This window comes from Sinocyclocheilus rhinocerous, unplaced genomic scaffold, assembly GCF_001515625.1.
Source record: "Sinocyclocheilus rhinocerous isolate Xijiao unplaced genomic scaffold, SAMN03320098_v1.1 scaffold3094, whole genome shotgun sequence".
Taxonomy (NCBI): Eukaryota; Metazoa; Chordata; class Actinopteri; order Cypriniformes; family Cyprinidae; genus Sinocyclocheilus; species Sinocyclocheilus rhinocerous.
In genome coordinates this window covers 102,621-121,612 of record NW_015642077.1, presented here as the reverse complement: position 1 = coordinate 121,612, position 18,992 = coordinate 102,621, and the positions used below count along the sequence as shown (strand labels likewise).

The following is an 18,992-nucleotide window of genomic DNA, read 5'->3' as shown; positions in this document are numbered from 1 at the left end:
GATAACTTTTATCCTAATTCTTAACAGTTGGACAAAAAAAGTGTCTTTAAAAACTATTGGAACACACTGCCTTTACCTATACAACAAATTTTATTTAACAATTTGAACATAAAATGAAAATATATATTAATGTTTAATTCCTTAAAACATTGGCAAGTAGTCCCAGTTAAAAAAAAACACTGCCTTAAAATAATTCTCTTCTTTCAAGTTCTCACCTGTATAGATTCTGGAGAGGTCGAGCAACTGTCCTCCCCTCTCTCTCTGTCAGTGACAGACCAGTTAAAGTTAAGAACATAGCTGTAATGAATTAAAATACTAAAATATGATAAAGTATGATGAGATAGCATAAGTATTCGGCTCAAAACAACTTTGCTTTATTGGGAAAGGATAATTCTACTCCAGACGCGAGTGGCGCGACGCGACAAAAGAACCCAATAATCAGTTATGCTGTCCATATTTACATTTACTCATTTAGCAGATGCTTTTATCCAAAACAACTTACAAGTAGGAGAGCATATAACACACATTGGATCCAGCGCGAGGTCACATGCCTCATTCTTAACGGGTTCTTTTGTCGCATCACTCGCATCGGTGTAGATGCCCCGTTAGATCAAATCATAACGTAGAAATTCAATCGAGTGATTTGTGTCATCGTGACATAACACATACTTACAGTGTTTGAAAAAGGACGTAATCATCTGCTTTTTTCTGGGGTGCATTTTACCCCCAAACCGCTCAAAGAGCAAAGTTAGTGAAATCACGAGAGCAACGGGAGGAGATTTGAAGCTCATGACAGACACGCCCAAGAGATGATTCGCCTTGTGATTGGCTGAATGTTAGTTCACTGAAATCTAAATAAACAAATCAGAGAACATGGGCGGAAATATCAAAATATCGGCGGTGGTTAAAACAAAGTGTGGGGGGACAGAATAACCTTTTACTAAAAGTGCGGGGGACATGTCCCCCCACCGTCCCCCGCGGCTGCTACGCCCCTGCCCACCTCCTTGCAATTTACCGCTTTCCCTCGCATCCCGGTCCATACGAACAGGTCATCCGAAGTCATCCAGTCATAGACCCGAATCTGAATCCCCTTCGGAAAGCCAAGTCTCTGTGAGCGCCATCAAGCAAACATTCCTGTAGTCATGCTGAAATTTAACCATAGCTTGAAGCTCATCCATTTTTTCCTGTAGAGATTGCACATTCGCCAAAATAATTGTAGGAAGAGGAATTTTAGAGAGACTTATTTTTTTCAGTTTCTGATGAACGCCTCCTTTATGTCCTCTTTTCCGAATTTTAACTGTTGGATCATTTTGTCCAGTGTGATTTTGTTTTTTCTTAAAAGGTGAAAAACTTCCCAGATCGGGATACACGTTCCACAGTTTGCTTCACGCTGTTAGGCTTGAATTTTGCATACACATTAATGACGCCAATGCACTGGCAATTTAGTGTTATCCCCGCAGCTGTGGTCTTGACCAAGGTCTTGGTCTTGAGTCCAAGACAGGACCGAGTACAAATGCAGTCGAGATAGAGACAAGACCAAGACCTTCAAAAAATGGTCTTAAGACTGGTCTCGAGTACTACAACACTAATCAAAGGTCAATCCTTAGACCATAAAACAATCCAGCTTAATAAATTCTCAAAGAGGCCCATAAATGGTACATGCAATTGCTTCATTAAAATATACCTATTACTCTGCAAATAATTGTATGTCCCTAAGCTCTCATTCAACACATCACTCAATTTGCACATCTTGAAAATCGCACGTCTCATGAAAACTTATATAATTGCTTCTTTGAAGTATTTTGAAAGAGTACATGCAATTTATTCTGGAACAGAAAATATATTGCATAATGTTCTTTTTTTTTCAACAACAGATGTGGAATTCCCACGACAGCTCTGTTTTTTGACAGCTAAATCCAGCAGTGATAAAGTGGCCATTAATAGTATTTCAGGTATATAATGTCACGCTCACATCATGAATGGAAAAAAATGCTGTGTCGTGCCTTACATAAACAAACAGCACAGCATGGACACAGACGCTCGCCTCAACAGCCATGACCTTTGGTAGAGACTATCATGCATTGAAAAAAACAAACAAAAAAAACACACACACACACCCCCACACCCACTTAATTTCATTGCTTTGCTATATATAACAGACGGTCAAGCTCAGCTCTTCCTGCTCTTCTTGTGTGCTCTGATTTCATGCTGCACACAGGACTGGAAAAGGAATCAACAACAGTGTACTTCCATCTAAAAAAAAGGTAGGACTATATATATATATATACACTGCCGTCCAAAAGTTTTGGATCAATATGATTTTTTATGTTTTTTAAGGGAGTCTTTTCTGCTCATCAAGGCTATATTTATTGGATCAAAAATACAGAAAAAAACAGTAATATTGTGAAATCTTATTGCAATTTCTAATGTTGGTTTTTAATATACTTTAAAATAGAATTTATTTCTGTGACGCAGCGCTGTATTTTCAGTGTCACATGATCCTTCAGAAATCATTCTAATATGCTGATTTATTATCAGTGTTGAAACTGTTGTGCTGCTTTATATTGTTTTTTGGAACCTGTGATACTTTTTTCTTTGATTCTTTGATGAATACAAAGTTAAAAAGAGCAGCATTTGTTCAAAATAGAAATATTTTCTAACAATATAAGTCTTTACTGTGACTTTACTATAACACATCCCTCCTGAATAAAAGTATTAATTTCTTTAAAAAAAAGAAAAGACAAAATGTACTGACCCCAAACTTTTGAATAGCATTGTATAATGTAACACAACATTTATTTTTTAAATAAATGCTGTTCTTTTTAACTTTTTATTAATCAGAGAATCCTAAAAAATCACAGAAAAAAATTAAGCAGCACAACAGTTTCAACACTGATAATAAATCAGCACATTAGAATGATTTCTGAAAGATCATGTGACACAGAAGACTGCAGTAATGATGCTGAAAATACAGTTTGATCACAGGAATAAATTATATTTTATAGTCTATTAAAATAGAAAACTCTTAAATTGCAATAATATTTCACAAAATAACATTTTTTTTTCTGTATTTTTGATCAAATAGATACAGCCTTGATGAGAAGAAGAAACTTATTCAAAAAACATTAAAAATCTTACCGATCCCAAACTTTTGAACGGCAGTGTATATATGGAGAATAGAACCATTTATATTGTCAGACTGTTACAGATGCAGCATGAAGTACCTCTATTGGACATTAACAGATTGCAGAATTGAATGAAATAATGAGTGTGTTTCTAATTGTTTTGTCTTTTTATATCTGTTGAAATTTTGGATGTTTTATGCTTTCATGGAATACATCTAAAGGACTGTATTACAGGAAAGGTTAAACTCAGTGAAACAAAATATGGCAAAAGTGACTATTAACCTGTGCGTTTCATACATAGACTCAAAGGCATGCACTGTGAATGTCAATGGAATGCAGGGAGATTAATTAATGTACGCTTATGGCTGTTTACACTGTGTGTTCGTCAGATGGGAAAGCGGTGCTTCTCAGGGTTGGAGGAGACCCTGATGGTGTTGTTTGCATTGGTCACTTTACTGCACACTGGAGAACCAAGAACAATCAGAGACGGTAGGTGAAGAGACGCCAGTAACAACCACACACACACACTCACACAGAGACACAAACATGCATATAAAAACACGTTTGGATATTAGAGACCCCTGGCAATACTAACAGGCTATGATTTTTCTAGGTATAGCAAGTATTTCATTGCAAAGTAGTCTTCTTTAAAAGTTCAAAATGTAACAAAAGTTCTAAAATAGAAGAATAGATGTTCAAAATACACTGAAAAATGATTATCTTACTTTTATTTTAGATGTTTTCCAGTACAAATATCTAAACATTCTTAAATCAAGGCTTTACTTAAAAAGCGAAATGACTTAGCCCTCTATGGGATATCGTCATTTATAAATGGCGCTAAGAAAATTGCATTTAAAATACAATATTAATGTTCAGCCAACAAAATTTTATTTTAGTGATGTCAAATGACATGCCCAGTAAAATTAGAATTTATTTACCATGTGTTTCACATTTTCAGTAACAAAGTAGTAAAGAAGGCATTAGCACATGTTAGGTCACATGCTCTCAAGGCTCCATAGTGAGCTCATTTTAGACTGTATAAGTTATAAAAGTATAATTGTACATCTAAATGTGTTTTCTAAAGTTTTTTTGTTTTTTTGTCATTTTTAATGCACTTTTATAAAAACAATAACTCGGAGACCAAAAAAATCTGAACGTCATGCATAACTGACAAAGTCCTATTATGTGATGCATATTTGGTGTAGCTGGCACTATTGAGCAGCATTTATACAGCATTTATACAGTTTTTCAGTAAAAATATAAACTATGTGTACAGGCAAGTGGATGATCCCGGAATATGAATGCAACACGCTGAATTTAAGCGCTTTCTTCCCATAGAAAACTGTTATAAAGTATAGTGATGCGTTCATATTCTGGCCACATCTGCTTGTCTGTACACACTCACAAACACACACACACACACACACACACACACAAGCACATGGACACAGACAGACACATGGCTACAGTCAATGATTACATACAGTTTGATAAACATATGGTAAACTATTTGCTAATGTGAGTAGGAATGTATTCTGTAAATGTGTTTCCAATTGTATGTATCTAATTAACATATAACAAACAAGTATTCAAGTGTGTTCTCATGTTTTATCTTTCTTTTTTTTTTTGGCAATATCCTAAACTTTACATAAATATTTGGATGACAGCTTTACAGTGTATCTGTTTTTTTTTGTGTGCTGCTAACAAAATATTACAAAAATATAGTTTCAACATGGAAGAATGTGCATTTAAAATTACAGCATTGACACTTTTTTTTTGGTTTGTTTTTGTTTTTCTGTCTTTCTCATTATTCTTTCTAATTCATGCATTGCACTTTCTCATTTTTGGTTTATACAAGCTATCATTTACAACATAAATACTCTTTACCTCTGTGAGGAGCTGTGGGAGATATATATATATATATATATATATATATATTAGTGCTGTCAAATGATTAATCGTGATTAATCGCATCCAAAATACAAGTTTTGTTTACATAATATATGTGTGTGTACTGTGTATGTTTATTATGTATATGTAAAGACACACACATAAAGCATATATTTTGAAAATATCTACCTGTTTTTACGTGTATATATTTATATTCATATAAATTATATCATATATAAATATATTTAATATATATAAATGTCACATATTTTTCTTAAATATACATGCATGTATATGCATATATCAAGGTTATTATAGGTTTGAATTTTTTAATTAGTTTTATTTTAATTTCGTTTTCAAATTTGCTATAAAATTCAGTTTAGTTTCTATTAGTTTCAATAATATTGTTGTTGGTTTTAGTGTAGTTTTTATTTTGTGAACACAATTTTATTTAGTTTTTATATAGTTTAGTTTCAGTTTTAATTAAGTTTAGCAGAATTAATAGATCACTTCCAGAGCGCAGGACAAAGAAAGACTTAGGCATAATTTAGCCTTAGTGAGGCAAACGTCTAGCGACACAAAATTAGCGCATGCTGAGATTGATTAAATGGTAAAAGTATACAAATATACACCAAAATGAAGCAGTCAAGCGTTTTTACTAAATAAATATACACAAGTTGTGCTTAATGTTGTATCTAATGATGTGTATTGAGATATTTAATATAACAATACATGTAGCCCAATTTGGTTATGATGGTTAGATGTCTTTTTTCTTATTTAATCATAATCATGATATTGTAACTGTTGTGTCTTGCTCACTTTTCTGTGAACAACTGCGCATAAATCATAACTGGGACTAACGAAATTCAATAATAACGGCAATCACATTAAACAGTAAAGGCTCATATTTGAATATGTTCTTTTCATTTATGAAGAATTATAAGCTTGTATGATGTGATTTAGCCTATGCACATTTGTCCGAAGCCTGGCAGAGTGATCACAAGATGCTAGGCTAAAGTTTTCTATTGTTTACAGAAAGGATGCGCGTTCTCATGTTTTTTTTCTGTTAATTATCACGTTGCGTGTCTGTTTTTCTTCAAAGCACCAACTTAGAATGCCTAATTTTGGTTTGATTGCTTGTGTTACATTAGAAAATAAATCGTTTTGCCTACCTGATGTAACAGATTTAATGCGGGTGCGGTTCAGGTCACGACTCACGGTCTTTATGTCAGACGGTTCTTGGTCTGGTACAGAATTAAATTAGTGCTGCTGTTGGATAACGGGTCGAGTGTTCTGTTAAGATGTGGCTGGCGCCGGCCAACGAGTTGTTGTTTTTTCAATGTATGCTTCAGACACAGGTCACGACGAGGCGTTCCCCATAGCGACCCCTAGAGGACGCAGTTCGACGTTCCCATGAAAGGGAACTATGTTAGACCTACCTAAAAAAACTGAAAAGCACTGTTTATTTTATTTGTATCTTTTTTGTTCTTATTTTCTTAATTTTTATTTGACAATATAGTTTTTTCCCTAAACATAGCACATACTGAACTGTTCCGAAACCGTGACTTTAAAACCGTGATGCAAACCGAACCGTGAGTAAGCTGAACCGTTGCACCCCTAATATATATATAGCCTATATTTATTTATTTCACGTTCTACCCGAAGAATATGCTTAACCTGCAACTCAGTGCGTTGCATTTATATTCTGGGCTATATTCTGCTTGTCTGTAAATGGTATTTGCTTTATTCATAAGATGTGTGTTGAACTTGGTCCGCCAAACTGCCAAATTAACTAGTTTCAGAATGTCCCATTTATCATTATAGACCACTTTCCTGTGACCAATGTGTTTATAAAGTCATAGACAATTTCATCTTAAGTCAAGTCACAATTTTGACTTTTTTATCTCATAATTTCGACTTTTTAGTCATAATTTCAACTTTTTATCTCATAATTATGACTTAAGTATGTCATAATTTTGACTTTTTAAGGAATTAATTTTTTTCTTAAGTGGAGGAAATGCGCTTCCATACAATTAGTCTTATAGAGAGGATATTAAGTCTTGTTTTCTGAAAAAGGTGTCAAAAGGAAGTGAGTTTTTGTTTAAAACATAAATCTGTCATTGGGGCAAGAAAAAAAACAATCTTTTTCTCCCTTTTAAGTCTATTTTCCTGACAGGACTTTGTTCTTGGGGGTGTTTAACAGCTCAAAGGGGTTGCTAAGAAATAGTTTTTTCAAGTGCATCAGTAACTTCAATATTGTGCATTTATTGCATTAGATTTAATTTTCCATTTTACCTTAAAACTATACATTTACAAGGTCACATTGTAAAGTGTGCATGGTTATTAAGCACATCATCAATTTCACTGAACATTTATTATTACCTTTATCAGCTCTTTGATTCAGCATCGGTTTACTGAAACCTGCTGGCTGATAGTCGTATCTTCAGACTGGAAAAGAATGAGGGCTTTAAAACTGCAGTGAGCTAAATGAGTGAAAACATTTGTGCTTTTTAAAATGTGAACTAAATGGAAAAGAGCACAGGATGTCGAGATGTGTTTTTAAATGGTGAACTTTGACTTGACACAATGTTTTAAAACATGGCACGAGAAACTAAAAAAGCAGATGAGGCGCGACAGTCAGTGACATCTGTTTAACGCATTATGTTTACATCAAAACAACCTTTTCTCTTTTTCACCACCACTAGGCTGGGGAAAGCAAAGCACAAGAATTTATATTAAAATCTATATTATTTGATATTTATAACACCAGTGATTCATCAAAAAGGGTCAGGGTCTTTCGACAATAATCAGGTGCTTAAAGGGACAGTTCACCTAAAAATGAAAATTACCCCATGATTAACTCACCCTCAAGCCATCCTATAGGTGTATATGACTTTCTTCTTTCAGACGAACATAATCAGAGTTATTTTAAAATTGATCCTGGCTCTTCAAGGCTTTATAATAGCAGTGAATGTGAGATGAGGTTTTGAAGCTCAAAAAAGTCCATCCATTGATAATAAAACTGCTCCTCATGGCTCCAGGGGGTTAATAAAGGCCTTCTGAAGCAAATCGATGGGTTTTTGTAAGAACACTATCCATATTTAACACTTTAAAAAGCAAAAATATGGAATATGAAGGTGGTCTGCCGGAAGCTAGATATTTTACTTTATAAAGTTTTTAAATATATATCTTTTAAAACATAAAAAAATATCTGTCATTGGGGCAAGAAAGCTATATGTTTACAAGGTCACATTGTAAAGTGTACATGGGTATTATGCACGTCTTCAATTTCACTGAACATTTATTATTACCTTTATCAGCTCTTTGATTCAGCATCGGTTTACTGAAACCTGCTGGCTGACAGTCGTACAGACTGGCCAGATAATGAGGGCTTTAAAACTGCAGTGAGCTAAATGACCATACACGTTTGTGCTTTTAAAAATGCTAATAAAATGGAAAAGAGTGCAGGGACTTCAGAGTTCAGTCTTTAGCCTCCTTGATAGTGTGCCTGTTTTTATAAGTTGAACTTTGACTTGACACTATGTTTTAAAATGCGGCGTGAGAAATGAAAAAGCAGATGAGGCGCAAGAGACAGAGACGTCTGTTTAACTCATTATGTTTACATAAAAAATAAGCTTTTCTCTGAGTCACAGCCCCTATGTAATCCCTCCAGGTCCTAACATCCCTGCTCCAAGCGTGAATCGAACCCAGTTCGCCGCATGGGAGGGGGGCCACAGACCACAGTCTCTCACGACTGTCACTAGTGCGCCTCTTGAGGTTTACCTGCACAGCTTTCTACCAGCTGTCTTCCATTAAATTCATCCCCTTAAACCTCACTCCTATCCAGGACACAGCACCAATGTAACCCCACCCGGTCCTAGCTACCCCTCTTCAAGCGGGACTCAAACCTGGGTCAGGTTTAAAGGGAACAAATTGAGCGTGGGACAGGCTCACATGACTATTGATGGGGGGAGTCTGTCAGGTTACAGCTGAACTTGTTTTAGGGGTACAGGGTACTAATGGAGATCAGGTTACAAAACAAACAAATAGATTTCTGGAAAACATTGTATGTAGCAGGTTACTTGGATAAATGTGGTAGTGTTTGATATATGGTTATATCAGATTACATTCTGGTCAATGATTACAAAATAATATCTGTCTGATAATGTAGTATATACATTTGAAGAATTCTAGCCGGTGTATGATCACTAGAAATTGTACAACAGTTAAGGGTTTAACCCCTTAACTGTCAGTCCTATTTATGTGGAACATACCCCAATTTAAATTGTTTAAAACCTTGAATGCTTTAGAGCACAGACTTAAGTTTGGTCTCTTTATAAAGGGGACACTTTGCAGATTATTCTAGAAGTGAAAAAAAAATATTATTGTAGTTCTAGTTTAGGAACATGTAAAACTCTAAAACTGCAAGAAAATCAAAGCAAAAATCTAAAGTCTAATCACGTTGTGATTCAAATTTTAGGTTGATATCTGTTACAGCCGCTGCCATAACATAAAAGAGGGATGACACAAAGGCTCAGTCAGTTAGGGGAATTTATTAAGATAACTATATAGTAAGATAAATATAGTCAGGGAAATAAAAAGCCCAGCTCCATGTCAGGACAGCCGCTCAAGTTCCACCGCCGAAATGTGGCAGCTTGGCTTCTCTTAAGCACACCATAATGGTCCGCAGCTGTAAGGAATCTGCACAAATTAAGCACAACACAAAAGTAATAGCCTTTTCCTGCCCCTAGAGGGTAGGCAAATAACTAAATAAAATCAACACACATACATACACATGTAACACCTTCATCCCCAAAAGTGAACCATCACCCAGGAAAAAACCTCACCCACACGCCTATCCCATCCGGGACAATGCATCAGCTACAGTACCACGTTGTCTCTGGTTTCTCTTGGAACGTGACTTTATGCGTTAAAAAGAAGTCATCGGTCAAAGTAGCAGCCTTGTGGAGCGTGTCTGCTTTTTGCTCGTTTATATACATAGCAAGAGCAGAAGGTACACAACTTAAAAATTCTTCCATAAGAATTAATTTTCTAACTTGCTTTCTACTCTCAGCTTTTTGAGACACGCACCAACGATCAAACAAAATTTCCTTTTCACGCGCAAACTCAACATCTGTTGAACAACATCAACAAGTCTGTTTCGGAAATTTCGTGTAGTGTCTAAAACACGGTCTATATGCCTCCGGGACTAACTCGTAGGCTTTTAATATAGCAGCTTTAGCAATCTTATAATCAGCAGATTCTTCTATAGACAATGAAGCATATACCTCTTGCGCCTTACCGGAAATCACACATTGCAAGAGCAACAACCAAACACTTTTAGGCCACTTTAAAGAAACTGCAACTCTTTTGAAATGACAAAACTATTTCTCAACATCCTTTTCGCAGAAAAGAGGGACCATCCTCCGATTTCGGCCAACATCAAACTCATCAGAGGCGGTGAGAGCCGCCTTAGTGCTCATCTCTAACTCCATTCGTTTCAGAGCAAACTGATGATCAAGTTCACGCTTTCGCAACTCTAATTTGGCACTCTCCAAATCTAATTATTTTTCTTTAAGTGCCAATTCTCTTAATCGAATAGCGTTTCCACTTACTAAAGGAACAGCCACTTCCTCCAAAACATTTGGCATTTTCTAATGGCATTTGTAAAACGCCCAACTCAACCAGACTACCTTTAAGGACGTTTCGCAAAGTTTCCTTCAAAGTCCTATACCTAGGATCGATTTCAATTTTATAGGACTCTGCAATTTGCAATAACTGCTCCTTTGTATACGAAGAAAGCAGTTCTTCCGAAGGAGACTCCCGAAATGCATCAACTACCGAAGTCATTACGACACACTGAACTCCTACACACCAAAAATAACGAAATAATGGTTTTAACAATTTTCACACAAAACATTTCGAACTAAATTAAACCATTAAATCATTCACATGAATTCTCAATTCACCTGACTAACTAAGCAGAACAAACTAAATTTGGCCGTTATACGACAAATGATACAAATTAAGAGCGGAATTAACAAATTACCAATTTCATTTTATAAAAGATTACAATGAATAAACAAAAACGATCCCAAAACACACATGTATTTACCCCATTTAAACATTAAGTTAATTCCCTAGTCTTCAGTGGCGTTAGGGGCTCGAGGCAACTTTAAACACTGAAATCAAGAACACCTGCGCTCCGATCCCATTGCCAAGATCAGCCGCAAGCAAACTGAAGCGTACCCCCACTCCGAATAACCACCAAAAATAAAGAAGGCAAAATAACAAAGTGGCAGGTTCAAACCTACCCGGCGACTACAAAAATAGGGCAAATATTCACTTGGGACGCCAGAAGTTACTCACAGACAAAAAAAAAAAATCCAAACAATCACAACCAAAAACAAGACGGCCATACACATCTTTCCTCCCACACTAACGAGCCCCCAAATATGTTACAGCCGCTGCCATAACATAAAAGAGGGATGACACAAAGGCTCAGTCAATTAGGGAAATTTATTAGTGATGGGACGATTGATTCGGAGGCTCTGATGCTCCGACGCAGTTTTCAAAGCACTATTGTATCACACACTGTGCCGATGCTTGTATCGAAATGACAATACCACGTGATTGATGACGTTTAAAGCTTCGAACGTCATGCAATATCGGTAGATCGGGACAGCTGGTTTGAAAAAAATCTGCGCTTCGCATGACTCTTATATTTGACTTTACATTGACTTGGTTGTGTATGTGTACACTTATTTGGGATTCAGTAGAATAGTTTAGAATAACCTCAACACCAGACAGAAACTGAATGCACGTCACACCTCTATTGCATTTTATCATGTTCTAGCTGGGGTCTCAGAGACCCTGAACAGCTCACCCAAAATATTTTTGCTACTACTCACGTCAATTATTAATTATAATCACACACTTGTGTATATTATATTATTGATCAATATGTGAATCCATTGACCGGATTACGCATGACACGAGTTGGCACACACTTTTTCAAACCATCCTCTGCTCAGCGATGTTTCGTTAGATAGGCTGGATAGACCGAGTCTGACCACCAGATGTCGCTAATGCGCACTGTGCTAAAAAGCTTCGAGTAATGAACCGTTTTTCGGCACAATTTGATGAAAGCCTCAAACGGTTCAGAAAGCCTCGGTTTCCCATCACTAGAATTTATTAAGATAACATAATATTAAAGTGTAGGAGAAATATAGTCAGGGAAATAAAAGGAAAACACAACAAAGAGCGCAGCTCCGTGTCAGGACGGCCACTCAAGTTCCGCTGCCGAAATGTGGCAGCTTAGCTTCTCTTAAGCACACCATAATGGTCCGCAGCTGTAAGGAATCTGCACAAATTAAGCACAACACAAAAGTAATAGCCTTTTCCTGCGCAAATAACTAAATAAAATCAACATACATACATACACATGTAACAATATCAAAAAAATTGAGCTTTCAGTAAGATTTTGTTTCGGGCAGTACCAAACTTTTCTACTAGAGACCATCTAGGCTCCATTGGTGACCACATAAGGACTCTTCTATTTCTATATAGCCTATGGTTTTAGTGACCTGAACCATATATTTCCATAATTTATGAAACTGACATCCTATTCAGAAGTAGTATGGGCAGAATGGCAGTATTAGGTTTGAATTCATCCTCTAACAAACACATAAAAGACATGCAAAAAAAAAAAAAAATTAATTGCTATTTCAAAATAAATGTCTGAACATTCCTTATGAGTCTGAAAATATTGTTAGATTAAAATGGATAAATTACTGTTCCTCTGTCATTTGTCTTAAAAATCTGAAAACTACAAATCTGAAAACTACAATCTGTAATCTTTCAAATAATATATAGTTTGTCAATATCACTTTAGGTTTAATAAGATATCATTGTTTTAAGTATATAATGGCAAATGTCTCTCTAGTGGGATGGTGACAGTTAAAGGGTTAAGCAAGGAGTTCACAAGTGTGTTTCATTTGTTTTTAGTAAAGAAACTTATAAAAATCTATAGTTCTCTCTCTCTCTCTCTCTCTCGGTGCATGCTGGGAGTTTGGGGAATGTGAGCATCTCACTGGTGAGAGGAGCGTTTTCTGGGGGTAATTTTCTTTACTATTCTTGTTTCTTTTTTTCTTTTTTTTCTTTCTAAATGTTTATGTAGGCTATAGTTATAGGGTTAATTTAAATATTTCAGAATTTTTGAGGAGTAATAGTTCACTAGGTAGAAGTTTTTTGGCCTCGTGGCGGAGGACTGGGATGGAGTCAGGTGCGTGCCTGATGCCGGTGCGACGGTTGAGGACGTGCTTGTGGCGATTGGAGAACAAACAGGATTTGAACATATTGTATCCGCATCCAAAATGAACAAGGCCGTGGTGGTTTTTCTAAAGGATCAAAGTTTTGTGAGTGAGCGGCGTTTGGGTAAGTGGAGCATTTGTTACTGTTTCACCGTTGGCAGTCGACAAGGGTGAACATTTCTAATTGTCCACCATATATACCTAATGCATGCATTGAAAATGAACTGCATAGGTTTGGGAAAATAGTAAGTGTAATGACATTAAATACACTCGGGTGTAAAAATGAAGCCCTAAAACACGTGTTGTCTTTTAGGCGGCAGTTGTTTATGGTTTTAGAATCACCGACGCTAGATATCTCGTTTCGGGTTAAACATGAAGACAAATCATATATGATCTATGCGAGTACCAATCATTTGAAATGCTTTGAGTGTGGTAATAGTGGACATAAAAAAATGGAATGCCCGCATAAAACACAAACAGAAGAAAATACCAACAAAACAAATGAAGGTGAACATGCGGTCGCTGGAGAATGCAGATAAAAGTAAATAAATAAAGATAGAGAATGGAACTGACAAAGAGCAGAGTGCAAATAATAAAACTGAGTACTCATGAACAAAGTGAATCTACTGAAGATATAGGACAGAAGGAATTGAGTGAAAAGAAATTAGGGGAAAAAAAGGGAAAAAAATTGTGATGGAGAAAATAAAAGGATGAATTGTGAAGAGGCAGGAACAAGTGATGTTAAAAAATCTCATTTTGAGACTTCTGATAATATTGATGTAGACCAGGGCTGTCCAAACTCGGTCCTGGAGGGCCGGTGTCCTGCAGAGTTTAGCTCCAACCCTAATCAAACACACCTGAACCAGCTAATCAAGCTCTTACTAGGCATAGAAACTTCCAGTCAGGTGTGTTGAGGCAAGTTGGAGCTAAACTCTGCAGGACACCGGCCCTCCAGGACCGAGTTTGGACAGACCTGATGTAGAAACTGTTGAGAATCAAATCGATAATATATCTCTGTCTCAGCTCTCTGAAAGTACTGATGTGACTGAAGAGATGGCTGATAATGATTGTCTTTCTGAAATGTCAGATATTCCCTCCAACTATGATGAAGATCAGTTATATACTGTAAAAGTGATTAACGATTTCCTTGATGTAACCTTTGGAAGAAAAGTAGAAGTTAAAGAATTTTTTCCTGATGTGAAAAAGTTTTTGGCTTCAGTGATCAGGATACAAAAGACTGTCAGTTATGAAGAGTTAAGTAGAAGGAAAAGATTCCGTTTGAAATAAATGGTAACAAACCTGAGAAAAGAAAAAGTTATTGAAAACTCCTTATAGATTATTTATGAAGGAATCACAAGGGGTGAATTATCTGTCCCTTTTTGTCTTGTCCTCTTTATTTTTCCTTTTTCTGTCTTCTTTCATGGAGAGCTTTAGAATAGGCTCCATTAACATTAATGGGGGTAGAAATAGCAGGAAAAGAGCAAGTTTAAATGAATACATACAAAATAAGAGTATTGATTTAACATTTGTACAGGAGACGCATAATGATGTAAAGAATTAAGTGGAATGGACAATGGGGTGGAGAAGTGATTTATTTATGAGTCATGGTACAAATGTTAGTGGAGGAGTTGCTATTTTATTTTCAAAGATGATTAATATAACCACTGTGTCTGTCAATGAAATAGAAAGAGGTAGAATTTTGGCTGTTCAAACAATTATAAATGGCTCTACTTTTGTTTTTATTAATATTTATGCACCAAATACTGGTGCAGAGAGGATACAAACTTTTAAAAAGTTACGCGAGTTTTTAAAACAAAATTATGATGAAAATGTATGGTTGATTTTGGGGGGTGACTGGAACTGTACAGTAAATTTTACTTTAGATAGAAATGGAGAAGAACCTCATCCCTCTTCTGCCAAATTTTTACATAATGTTATTAGTAATTCTAATTTAATTGATGTATGGAGACTACAATACCCTACAGTTAAACAGTATACATGGGTAAAGGTTTCTCATGATCATATTAGTACTGCTAGGTTAGACAGATTTTATATTAATAAGGATAAAAGTAATAGAATTTTAAAATCTACAATTTGTCCAAATGGGTTCTCTGATAATCATTTATGTACAATTGAAATAAATGTAAAGAAGTCACAAAGTCATAGCTATTATTGGCACTTTAACGTGAAATTTTTACAAGATGTGCTTTTTTGTGAAAAATGTAATGTATTTTGGAGTGAGTGGAAAAAACAAAAAAATAACTATGATGATATTGTTCAGTGGTGGGATATAGAAAAAGCACAAATTAGAATATTTTGTCAAAATTATATATAAAATACAAATGGTAGGATCAAAAAGACTGTTTTTGAACTAGAAAAAGAGATAAAGCAGATTGAAGGAGAGTTAAGTGTTGGAGATGTTGTGACAGTTGGGAAGCTGGAAGAAAAAAAAAAGCTTTAGCCTCATTATTTCATGAAAAAGCAAAGGGTGCTTTAATTAGAGCTCGCTTTCCATTTTTGAGAGAAATGGATTCACCAAGTTCCTTCCTTCTTTTTTAATTTAGAGCAGAAAGCAAAAGAAAAAACAACAATGATGCATTTGAAAGATGTAAATGGGAATGTGATTTCAGATCTTAAAGAAATGAGAAAAATTGCTTCGGAATTCTATATGGATTTATTTGAAGAAGGACAATGTGACGTCGAATGCATTGAGGAGTTACATAAAGACTTACTGAAACTCTCTGATGAACAGAGTAAATGGCTTGACTCTGGCCTCCAGTTAAAAGAACTGTCTGATGCTGTTCAAAAACTTTCAACCAGAAAAGCACCTGGTATAGATGGACATCCGGCTGAGTTTTATAAACAATTTTGGAACCTTCTGAAAGATGATTTATATGAAGTTTTTAATTTTTGCTATCAACAATGTAGCGTCTGGACCACTCAAACACACAATATATATTTTGTTTTTATATTTATCAAATACTCTGTAACCCCCCTCAGTTAACAAGCCATATGAGGACCCATGAACCCTTCCCCCCGAAATGCGTAACAAGCTCTGTGTAGAGTTGTACAGTAAGAAAGTTATTTCCCTTAACCAGGAAATTAACGTTCTTAGAATTGACAAGACAGTTGACCCTGAGAGGTCAAGTAAATATCTACAGCGGATCTAAAATATTCATAATTAATTATAACTAGTTATGATTAATTATTCATATTTCCCATGAGCTGATTCGTTACAACAACATGAATTGCCTACTAGTTGTAAAAGAGCGGTTTTATATTTGTTACCTAAAAATGGTGATCTTGGTTTGTTGAAAAATTGGAGACCTGTGGCTGTTTTATGCACTGACTATAACATTTTGGCAAAATGCCTTTCTAATAGATTGAAACCCTTTTTAGAATGTATGGTCAATAAATATCAAACATATTGTATACCCAACAGAACAATAATGGACAATCTGTTTCTTGTAACAATAATAGACATTGCAAGTTTGAACGGTGAAAATTTTGCCATTTTTGCAATCGATCAAGAAAAAGCGTTTGACAGAGTTAGTCATTTTTATTTGTTTAAAACGCTTGAAGCTTTTGGGGTTGGTCAGAGTTTCATTTCATGAATTAAAATGTTGTATAATGATGCATCTGCAATGTTGAAAGTGGGGGGTGGGCTCAGTCGGCCTATTCCAGTGTTGAGAGGAATTAGACAAGAATGCCCGTTATCAGGGATGTTGTATTCATTGGCCATTGAACCCCTACTTTGTAAGTTAAGGAAAACATTACAAGGGGTTTCTGTTGAAAGACCTATTAAAGGGGTCATATAATAAATACAACTTAACCACTGATTTCTAGTCGTGTCCATTTTTGGAAGGCCAAACAAAGTAGTTTCGCTTTCACAACGAAACAGCGTCACACACCGCGGCCTACAGTGAGAGGCCGGGGGATAAAGTGAGGAACGGCCGGAGGGTTAGAGTGAGCAGAGGCGGCAGATTCGACAAAGGAGCATCCGTCGGGCTTGCAGCAACCACATGTGACGACCCCGGGCTGGACTCCGCTTCGTCCACGGTGAAAGCCGATCCGGCGATCCACAGCGCAAAGTTGTAGTATTTCCTCAGCGACCAGCACAGATCAGCTCCAGGCATGACGAAGCAGATATCGTCCTCTTTTGGAAAGCCAAACAAAGTAGTTTCGCTTTCACAACGAATCACACAGTGCCTTCACGACATGGCGGCGGCAACAACAATACTACAGCGAGAATAAAAGTTACACTGGACTAAAGCTGCCATTCTTTTCTTACGAGTAAATGAAGGTGGACAAGGATTAATAGATATTAAAAGCAGAATCAAGACTTTCAGGCTGCAGGCAGCACAAAAGTTACTGTACTCAAATAGGTGCTGGACTGATACCGCTAAAACCCTGTTACACAAAGTTGATGTTTTTAAATATGATTTACATTTGTTTTTAATTAATTTAACAGAAATGGACTTAAAAGAAACATCTGCTTTTTATAAAACTATGCTGAGAACATGGACTTCAATTTTTCAAGTGAAGAGAGACTTGCCTTTTTCTGAGTCCTGGATAAACAAAGAGCCTCTTTTGAATAATCCCTTACTTCAAGTAAAGGTGCTTAATTCAAAAAGCCTTCAGAAAGTAAGGGCAAGAGCTGGATGCACAAGGATAATGGACTTAAAACATTATGATGAGTGGAAAAGCCCAGAGGAAATGTGTAATCTGACAGGAATCAAGTCCGTCAGATTCATGAAACACGTAATGGATGAGATTTTTTCCTTCTATTCATCGTCGGAAATTAAGAGAAGATGATTTGAACGAAGAGAAAGAGATAAAATAGGAGTTTTTTCCTGAACTCAATGTTTCGGCTTTGGTGGAAGAAGAACCACAAGAGGAATCAATCCTCTCTTTTAGGACTCCAGAGATGTTTGGTTTCAGACTTTTGGGACTCCAGACATGGTTTCAAAGAAGCTTCAAAGAAAACATTGTATTTGACGTGTCTAAAAGTTGCTCACCAGTCAATTCTGAGGGAATGTAGAGAAACAAAGTGGTCAGATGTGTTGAGGCCAAACTCTTCTCCTAGAAGGTGCTGGAGGTCATTGTATAAATCTCCCATTGAAAAACGAACTGCAGATCTACAGTGGAGAATTATACATTGGGCAATAGCTACAAACAGACACGTGGCACATATCGATCCCACTGTAGAAAAGAAGTGTCCCTTTTGTGATTTGGAGGAATCTGTTGATCACCTGTACTTATTTTGTTCTAGATTGAGAGGTGTATTTCAGATATTAGAAAACTGGATTGAAAAACTAGGTGAAGAGTTCAATGATAATATTTTCATTTTTGGGCTGAATTATAAGGCTTCAGATAAGAGAAGAATTGGTATAATTAATTTTTTAATAGCGGAAACCAAAATGGCAATATGGGTAACAAGGGAAAAAAAAGATAAATGAAGAAGCTTTGGTAGACCCAGATATAATATTAAGAGCTTTTGTGACTTCAAGGATTAGAGCAGAATTTGTGTATTTTAAACTGACTAAAAATCTGGCTTGTTTTATGGAAACATGGGGTTTAAGTGATGTGTTGTGTACTATGGATCATGAGGAAAACCTAATTTAAATTTGGTGGTAGTATTGCTGTATGTGATGATGGTTGGTAA

General features: G+C 36.0%; 1 protein-coding gene across 1 annotated transcript in view; it reads left to right on the top strand.

The window, feature by feature from the left end:
* Positions 1 to 2,136: 2,136 nt before the first annotated feature.
* LOC107755676 (sucrase-isomaltase, intestinal-like) overlaps positions 2,137 to 18,992 on the top strand; it is a 68,594-nt gene continuing 51,738 nt past the window's right edge. The window contains exons 1-2 of the mRNA XM_016572564.1: positions 2,137 to 2,264; positions 3,515 to 3,614. Of these exons, the coding sequence (XP_016428050.1) occupies positions 3,515 to 3,614 (100 nt within the window). The 5' untranslated portion in view covers positions 2,137 to 2,264. The remainder of the gene's footprint in view (positions 2,265 to 3,514; positions 3,615 to 18,992) is intronic.